At 43.9% G+C, this 10,000-nt stretch overlaps 1 protein-coding gene across 3 annotated transcripts in view; it reads left to right on the forward strand.

The window, feature by feature from the left end:
- The window catches only part of fnip1 (folliculin interacting protein 1), a 46,612-nt gene that overhangs the window by 18,831 nt on the left and 17,781 nt on the right, over positions 1–10,000 (forward strand). For 2 of the 3 annotated variants that reach the window (XM_079585614.1, XM_079585615.1), the window contains exons 2-7: positions 1,477–1,606; positions 4,121–4,231; positions 4,958–5,061; positions 6,207–6,281; positions 6,781–6,863; positions 9,737–9,820. In XM_079585614.1, the coding sequence (XP_079441740.1) occupies positions 1,477–1,606; positions 4,121–4,231; positions 4,958–5,061; positions 6,207–6,281; positions 6,781–6,863; positions 9,737–9,820 (587 nt within the window). The remainder of the gene's footprint in view (positions 1–1,476; positions 1,607–4,120; positions 4,232–4,957; positions 5,062–6,206; positions 6,282–6,780; positions 6,864–9,736; positions 9,821–10,000) is intronic. The other variant, XM_079585616.1, reaches the window with a different exon arrangement.

A 10,000-nucleotide genomic window follows, 5' to 3' on the forward strand; every position in this document is an offset into this window, starting at 1 on the left:
AACAGCACACACTTATGACGAGCTATTGATGAATGATGACTCTGTTTACTTTATGGTGTTTACCTGCAAACTCGTGGCTTCTCTGAACAGCGCAGCTTCATTAGCGGAGTGTATTTCTGCCGGTCCAGCGCCACCTACTGGCAGAGAGCGAGTGTGTGTTTCCTTCAGCCGGTGGATCGAGAAGTTCATGTGTTCATACAGTGAGACGTCCTTGAGTATGTGTAGTGTATATGACAGACACCAGTCCATATCACGGTTTAAAGGTGAACTAAGTAACTTTTTTACCTTAACTGATCAACTTCGGAGTCACTGGAATGGTTATATTACTTATTTTGGGTTGAATGGTGGTGGTTTCGCACCCCCCTGGTGCCCGTGAGCGGAAAAACAGCGTTTGCAACTTTGGGCCGGCGGCCCGCCGGCCTCTTCGTCTGGAAGTATCGTGTGATCCCAAGTCTCGCGAGGTAAATAATTGCTTTACTGCAAAAATAAATCTGCTATAATGCTGTCATTATTGCGCTCCCTCACGCTGTTGGAACCCGAATGAAGACGACGTTGCAAAGAGTTTCCCATCTGCTTTGATGTCGTTGATCTACTAAGCCTCTAGTGTCTGAGAATAGCCAGCGAGTTTTTAACAGTTGTTGTCAAATATCTTCCGAAGCTGCGGGGGGAGCTCTAGAGAGAAACCTCCGAGCAAAACGCGAGGATACAACAAAGAAATCCCGATCTTACTGAGCGCTGCTTTAAGTGTGCTGCCCTATATTTGATTAGGCTATAATATAAAATCGTTTTATTTTTTTTTACTAAATTTCCAGGATTCCATCCATGTTTTCCACGTCTCCTCCCAGTCTGTCAGTAACGCTCTGTTCACTTCCTGTCTCTATGAAGCCCCTCCTCCTGAAAAGCACACTGTGCTCTGATTGGTCGGCTGGAGCAGTGTGTTGTTATTGGTCGAGCGCTTCGAGTGTGTTTGGGAAATGCCCCGCCCCTTACCATAACTGCCAGTTTAACACACTACTGACTAACTCAACCAGGCCCCGCCCCTTTATTCTGCGTATGAATTATTATAATGAGGAATATTGTGGCGTGTTCGTTCCCGGAGGAAACTCGAGAGACTCCCACAGACCCGCATGTTAAAATGCCAATTTTGCTCTTCATGACGACTGAGCGGGGTGAATATTTTTTATAACTTAAAAAATTAAACTTAAACATAATTAGGGGCGTGGCCACTTGAGTGACAGGTGGATTGCCGCTGATGTCACTACTAGCCGTTTGTCTGTTAGCGTCGCCTCGCCGCACACATTAACGTTTATCCGGGACTGACGCGCTTGCCCTCTTCAGGCTTCAAAAATGCTCTTCAGAAACGCTACGGGTGACGTCACACACACTACGTCCATATTTTTCCACAGTCTATGGTTCTCACTCGTGTGTGTGTGTGTGTGTGTGTGTGTGTGTGTGTGTGTGTGTGTGTGTCCTCAGCTGGTCCTCGCCGGAGCTGGAGCCCAGTCAGATCCGCCTGATCGTGTATCAGGACTGCGAGCGGCGCGGCAGGAACGTCCTCTTCGACTCCGACACCCGGAAGAGAAGCATGGAAGACGCTCCCGTCACGGTGAGTGTGTGTGAGTGTGTGTGTGTGTGTGTGTGTGTGGGGGGATGCAGTGATTAACCGATTTCACTGTTAGCCGCGACACGGTTCTGTAATCGTCAAGGCTACAGCGTGTGTTTCTGTCGAACGGAACTGTAGGCACAAAATAAAGTTACACCAGCTTAACGTGCCGTGCTCCACACACCGTGTGCTAACCAGACGCGACGCGGTTATAGCGACAAATCATTAGCCTGTCCACACCAGACCGTCTGAGGGATTGGCAGAGCTCACCCTTTTTAATTCCAAAGGGAGAGATGGACATTTGTGTTATTATTATTTGGTTACTGTGTTATTTCTGTTTCAAAATGCAGCAATAAAAGCACGTGTGCAACCGTGATTACTCCTCAGGCTGTAATCGTGCCATCCATATCTCTAATGGTTGCATCCCTGTGTGTGTGTGTGTGTCTGTGCGTGTGTGTGTGCATTCTTCCACATTCACATGACTGGAGGCGTGTCTGCTCTCGCTCTCGGTCACGTCTGCAGATTGTTTGTCATTAGCTGTCATGTGACCACAGACACACAGATGATCTGACCCAAAAATGAACGTTTGCCAAACCTGATATTGTCACCTGACTGCAGTCGGTGTGTGTGTGTGTGTGTGTGTGTGTGTGTGTGTGTGTGTGTGTGTTGGGGAGAGGCTCTGGAGACGCTGATAGGGACTCGAGCTAAAGCTGCAGTCACATGACACTTTTGGCTGAGGATATTGTTTCGAGAGAGAGAGAGAGAGCGAGAGCAAACGGCCCGGCTCACGAGTTGTTAAGGAAGTCATATGACCGTCTCACATGATCAAGTTCCTTTGTGCTCTTCAGGGCAGATGAGGGGCTCGGCATGAGCCATTAGTGACACGGAGACGGACACACACACACACACACACACACACTCACACTCACACGCACTCATTCACTCCGACACGTCACACAGATCACTCTTTATTCAATCTCATTCACTGAATGCACTGGAGTTAAACTGCATTCAAGTTAAAGCATAAAAAGTGTGTGTCTACTTTTCCTTAGAATGTGTTTTACAGAACGGTTCAAATGTCCATCTTTAAAAGGGAAATCTGCCAGATCTGTCCCTCCCAAGAGTCTATTCACACAAAACTCTGACGCCTCAAAAGTATTAGAAGGAGAGGAACTACCCCCCCTCAAAAACAAAATGTCTTCCTGACCCCAAACTGTTGAACATAGATATACATAATAAAGGCTAGATGTCTTACGGCGGTCTCTAACATCATCACCCGGTGGCCATCTTGTCACAGGCAAGCGTTCTGTAAGGTGATGATCCGCACGAACACAAATCCTCTTATCTCGCTGAAATCTTGACGGATTTACAAACGGTTTGGTTTCTTACAAACGTTATTAACGTGGCTATAATTCTGGATGCTTGTCATAACTGCATCTCTTACGTTTATAACAAACCAACCCGTTTGAAAATCGGTAGAAAATTTAGCACGGTTATTTAAAAAGTACATGCACCATTAAAACACAATGTTACGAGTGAGCGAGCTGACTGTGGCAAGATGGCCGCCGTGTGCGGACGTCGACCTCCATTGGCCAGCAGCGCGGACGAGACATCTAGCCTTTATTATATATCTATGCTGTTGAATGGCAGTGTGCATCTGATCATGAGTCTTTAAACCGCTCGAGCTGAATGCTGGTTTTGTTATTTTGCGCTAGTGTCTTCAGACTCTTAAAGGAACACTTCACCCATTTGCATTAGACTTTGTATCTTTAGAAACCCAGTCACATTTTCGAATGGTCATGGTTTATTCCCTTATTTTCCCCTGAGATGGGAGAAATAAGGATTTAAGTGTTCCACTTCCTGCTTTTTATGACGCAAAAATCGTCATTTTGCGTCATAAAAAGCAGGAAGTCAAATTTCTTTGAATAAGGGTAAGACTACAAACACTAGCTCATCATTTATGATGGCGCCACTCATCAGTAATCACGCCACCGGGCTCGCATCGTTCTCCGCGGCCGTCAGTCTCGTTCCTGCTCGTCACAGTAAACATGAGGAATGGCGACTGAAGAACGCAAAAGCCGAATCCTGGACATTTTGGGCGACATCAAAATACTGGGCAGACTCACGGAGACTCACTAGTAGCATAACCTTGTTGTTTACTGTGATCTCTTACCGGTAGGCGTGGCCTCCTAGGGCAGCGAAGCAAGTGCATTCTGGGAGTTGTTGTCTTTCATCCCCATAAGCCAAAAATACATTTTCTGGCTTTTCTCAGTCTAGAAGGCTCCAAATTAAAAAGTAATTTCACATTTCTTCTACATAAATGACCCATTTTAAATACACATTCATCTTTCCAGAGGTGAAGTGTTCCTTTAAAGAAATGATTAAAGACATTAACTGGCGCTCCAGAAGATAAACCTTACATGTGTTTTCTCGATGACGGTGTTCAGTGCGTGTGTGTGTAGGGTTTTCTGAGTGTGTGTGTAGGGTTTGCTGAATGTGTGTGTGTGTTGTCTGCAGAGGGTGTGTGTGGAGACGCAGGGGAAGTGTTGTGCGCTGAGACCCACGAGTGGCAGCTCCAGTTCTCTGGACAGCAGCTCCTCCGAGCCCAGAGACCAGACCCGCTTCCAGGTGAGTCCCGTACACACACACACACACACACACACACACACACACACACACACACACACACACCAAGCCCAGAGACCAGACCTGCTTCCAGGAGCGTCAACGCTTGACGGAAGGCGTGGCTGAAGTTTGGCACTACGCCATGGTCATAGCAGCGTCAGCCAATGAAATTAGACAGGAATGACAGGATGAACGTGATTGGCTGCCGCCTGGCTACTGTATTTGCATAGAGCGATCCTGATTGGCTGACGCTTCCGTCTGCGGCGATTCACTGGTGTTGCTTGCGGCAGAAGTTGAAAAATTCTCAACTTCTGACGCTTGACGTCACCCATTCAAAGTCAATGGGAAGCGTTGACGCTGACGCCCCGTGTGAATGTACCGTAAGTGCTCAGTTTTAATTGAGTTGCCAGCACTAGTCAGGAGTCGGCACAAACTAGAGATTACTGCAGACTCTTAAAGTCCCCCTGTGGTCAATCATTTATCCCATAAATCTCATCTTTGATCACCAAAATTACATATTTTAATGACATAATCTTCAAATATCTTGAATGTAACTCGACACCCTTGCCTCATTTAGTATGCGTGGTTCTATGGAAAAAAAACCCCTGTGATATTGCTTAACAATATAATTTGGAACAAAACACATAAATAAACAGGCCTTGAATGAATTTACTTTGCAACGTGAATGACCAACTGTGTGTGTGTGTGTGTGTGTGTGTGTTTCCACAGGCCTCGTCGCGCTGCGCGTCAGACGCTAACATGCTCGGCGAGATGATGTTCGGCTCGGTGGCCATGAGCTACAAAGGCTCGACGCTGAAGATCCACCAGATAAGGTGAGGCTGAGGAGAGCGGCTTACGGATGACCAGTGTTTGGGAAGATTACTCTTAAAATTAATGCATTACAATATTGCATTACTTCCAAAAAAATAAACTAGTTGCGCTACTTTTTATGAAAAGTAATACGTTGCATTACTTCTGCGTTACTTTTTCTCAGCTGGGCTGGGCTTGCTTGTTTGTTTTTTAATAACAACAAAAAAAGTTATATTTGTAGCGAATGTTAAGGCCCTTTCACACCAAAAGTGAAAAGAATAATCCTCAGGCTGAAGGAAATGCATGTTTACTCCTGCACAGTAGAGGGCGCCGCTCAAACTAACCTTTCAGCTTCTTCTGTTCTGATTAAAGATCTACAGTTCAGCACTCTCTTATTTCTAAATCTAAAGTCATGTTTGCTTATTCGTATGGTTGAATTAGATAATTGAAGGTCAGCAGCAAAGAGATTGGATATAATAAAGAGAGATTAAATACATAAAGTATATATTTGTGTAAAAGTTTTGCGTACAATTCTGAGATAGCATTTCACTGTTTTTATTCATTTTGAGGAATATTCAATGTTTCCGTGCAAGTGAGACGAGTAAATAAAAATAACTAAAATAACCATCATGTTTACACACAACACCTCCTCACTTTATTTGTCTCGACATGAGGCAGGAGAGCTGTCACTCAACACATGTGACAGAGTAACTAGCAATACTTATTTGAGAAAGTAACTTAGATATTTTGAGATATTAAAAAGTAACGTTACTTTAATAGTTACTTGAAAAAGTAATCTGATTACTTAACTCAAGCTACCGTATTTTCCGGACTATAAGTCGCTCCGGAGTATTAGTCGCATCAGTAAAAAAATGCGCCATGAAGAGGAAAAACATATATAAGTCGCACTGGACTATAAGTCGCATTTATTTTTAAATTTATTTCACAAAATCAAGAACAGACGCTAACTATAGCGCCCTCTCGCGGCTGTAGACGGTATTGTTTTCTCTTGGTTCATCTGTCAGTATGAATTAATTTTGATATATAAGTCGCACCTGACTATAAGTCGCAGGACCAGCCAAACTATGAAAAAATAAGTGCGACTTACTTTGAGTTACATACAACATTGGCCATGACGGACTGTGTGTGTGTGTGTGTGTGTTTCCAGAACCCCTGCACAGCTGATGCTCAGTAAAGTGTTTACAGCCAGAACGGGCGGCAGTGCCTACGGGAGCCTGAACACGTAAGCTGACCGCTACATTAGCCGGATCCGTGGCCTCAGTGCGGTTTTATTTAACATATTTAGTTATTGGAGGTTTGCATAGTATTCTGAGTCTGCATTTCACTGACTTTATTCATTTTGAGGAATATTTAATCTTTTTTTTGTGTGTGTGTGTGCAAATGAGATGAGTAAATGCTCATGTCTAATCTAGAACTACAATAACCATGTTTTCACACAGCGCACACACACACACACACACACACACACACACACACACACTCACATACACACACACACAACACCTCTGCACTTCGATTTGTCTCAACATAAGGACAGGAGAGCTGTCCGTCAATAAATAGGAAAACAAAATAACTTGCGTCACTTATTTGAAAAAGTAACTGTTATAGATAATTTTTTTAAAGTATTGTGTTACTTTACTAGTTACTTGAAAAGGTAATCTGATTACATAACCCAAGTTACTTGTACTGTGTTTGACCAACACTGCTGTCGATTGCTTTAGTCTTCAGGACAGTCTGGAGTTCATCGGCCAGGACTCCGGCGCGCTCCGGCCCGAGCACAACAGCGGCTTTCTGGGGAGCATAGGTAACTCATCATCAGCTCAGTTATGCCTAGTTCACACTACAGGATTTTAAGCCCGATTTGCAAATCGTTGAGCTTGCCGACAGGTCGGGTTGTTATCGCGTGCAAATCGCGGGGGATTAGCGGTCGATGAACGCTCGCCAATCTGTTAGTATGAAAGAGCCAACAACGCATCAAAGACGCTCGCAGACGCCTCGCGGACGCGTCGCCGAGCCCAGAAAAATATCTAGCATGCTAGATATCTGGAGCTGTCGCACGACTCAACCACATGTGATGCCATGAACTACAGCCAATCAGAGCAAGGCATGGGTTGAGGTCACTGGGAAAATACCGTTTATATACTGTCTATGGGATTTTCTTTTTTTTTTTTTCAGAGCAAATCATCGCGCAAACAGTTTGCAGCACTAATTTCTTTCTGACGTCCATATTCAAACAAAGACTCGCGTGTTGTGTACTTGTGTTCTTCTTCGCTGGCTAGTGGCGTGCGTGCTGTATTGCGTATTTTCCGGTTCGTTTTATCGCGTGATTTCTTCGTGATAAAACGTGGTTTGTAGACAAGATATAATCGTTGGATGACAGAGTTGTTGTCCACTCGTGTAGTGAGTTACCTCCTGTTGCGGATCAATCACGTTGTGTCGTGTGGTGTGGACAGCTCAACAACTCGAACACTCCTGATTTCACAGAGAGCGAGTCATGTAGTGTGAACCGCACAGTTCAGCCCGACGTTTTAAAATCCTGTAGTGTGCACTTGCCTTTACGCGTCACACTCAGGTTACCAACATTAGTCCTGAGCTGCGGTCACACTTCCAGCTCTGTGCTGTTTCTCTCACGTTCAGTGTGTAACTCTTCATGACGTTCTGATCTCATGTTTCCTCACGTTACATGTAAAAGCTTTCTTATGTGTCTGTCCTCTTCCATTGTGTGTAATATTTCATATGAAATCATCACAGCGCTGCTTTAAACATGTGACTGTGTAAGTGTTGAGAACTCATGGAGCCTCTTGAGCACATGTCCAGGTCACGGATCAGATATTCTACATCGCAACGGTGTAACCCACACTTTTAGTTCAAGATTCAGCATTATTTCTTGAAAGACGTTGCTAGAGGTAATTTGACAGCTGATTCACACAGATACAGCGCTGTGAACTCTCCAGTCACCTTAACCGCTAGTGCAGGGGTGCCCAATCCTGCTCCTGGCGATCCACTGTCCAGCACAGTTCATCTCCAACCCTAATCAAACACACCTGAAGCAACCAATTAAGGTCTTCAGAGCACGTCAGGATCACTTGAAAATTAAAGGCAGGTGTGTTTGATTAGGGTTGGAGATGAACTGTGCTGGACAGTCGGTCGCCAGGAGCAGGATTGGGCACCCCTGCACTAGTTTATCACAGCTTCATCAACAACATGAACTATCTCACAAACACCGCTTGTGTCCCCTCGGCAGCTTGTGTCTCTGTCGTTGATCATCCAGCCGAACGTACCGATGCTAAAGAATCGCCATGAAAACAGTGCAATGCTACAGATCCTGATGCTCCTGGATATAGCCTCGCTTTGAAACAGCATATTTAGCATTTAGACCGATCCCTGACCTGAACATGCTTTAGTCCCTCATACACACTGCCGTCTCGTCTGCTCACCACGGCTGCATTTATTTGATTAAAAGTACAAAAAACTGTAATAGTGTGAAATATTACTATATATATATATATATATATATATATATATATATATATATATATATATATATATATATATATAGTAAAGTGTAATTCATTCCTGTGATCAAAGCTGATTGTCAGCATCATTACTCCAGTCTTCAGTGTCACATGATCCTTCAGAAATCAGGATAATATGATGATCTGATGCTAAAGAAACATTTATGATTATTATCAGTGTTGAAAACAGTTGTGGACTATTTTTATTCAAGATTCTTTGATGAATAACAAGTTCAAAAAGAACAGCATTAATTTCAAAAGCTTTTGTAACATTATGAATGTCTTTACTGTCACTTTTGATCAATTTAATACATAATTGCTGAATAAAAGTATTGATTTTCAAGTATTGAAATTTATTCTTACTGAACCCAAACCTTTGACCGCTAGTGTATAATGTTACTAAAGCTTTCAATTTCAGATTAATGCTGTTCTTTTGAACTTTCTATTCATCAACAGTTTTTAACGCTGATAACAAACATAAATGTTTCTTGATAAAAGGATCATGTGACACTGAAGACTGGAGTAATGATGATAAATTCAGCTTTGATCACAGGAATAAATTACACTTTACTGTATATTCACATAGAGAACTGATGATTTATATTATAATCATGTTTTACTGTATTTTTATTTTATTTTATTTTTTTAATAAAATAAATGCAGCCTTGGTGAGCAGAAGAGATTTCTTTTAAAAACATTAAAGATCTTTCCGATCCCAATCTTTTGACCGGGCAGTGTGTGTGTGTGAGTTCAGCTGTTTACAGCAGCGTGTGTGTGTGCAACACCCACAGAATGAACTCCCTGTTCATCAAATAAACGAGTCGCCACAGACTCACTCACACACACTGTGTGTTTGTTCTGTGGTGTTAATCTGTGTCTGCGTCAGCTTCAGACACACTCGCGCTCAAAGCTTCGGAGACATTCAAGATGTAATGCTTTTCTTCAGCTCACCAACACTGCCATTATTTGATCAAAATGATATATTCACATGGAAAGCTTCAAGTTTTTACTGTGTTCGATCACACAAATGCAGCCGTGGTGAGCAGAAGACTCTATCCGAAGCGCGAGTGTGTGTTCAGATGTGTGTGTCCTGTACTTGACTAACAGTCTGACGTGTGTGTTCTTGATTCCTCCTGTCCTCCTGGCCGTGTGCCGGTCACAGGTTTCTCTCAGCTCTGCAGCCCGCGCCGGGCGCTCTCAGAGCAAGGCCCTCTCCGCCTCATCAAGAGCGCCTCTTTCTTTTCAGGTTGGCGTGTGTGTGTGTGTGTGTTCGAGTGTGTGTGTGCATGTGCATGTGCATCCAGTGCTTTGCTTGTGTAACTGGTAGATCTGAGCGGGTGTGAACTAGCTTTGACGAGCCCGTCCCCCATAAGCCACCGGTGTCCCTCTCCTGCCTGCGCATGCGTGTGTGTGTGTGTGTGTGTGT

Source organism: Phoxinus phoxinus (assembly GCF_949152265.1).
Source record: "Phoxinus phoxinus genome assembly, chromosome: 17".
Lineage (NCBI taxonomy): Eukaryota > Metazoa > Chordata > Actinopteri > Cypriniformes > Leuciscidae > Phoxinus > Phoxinus phoxinus.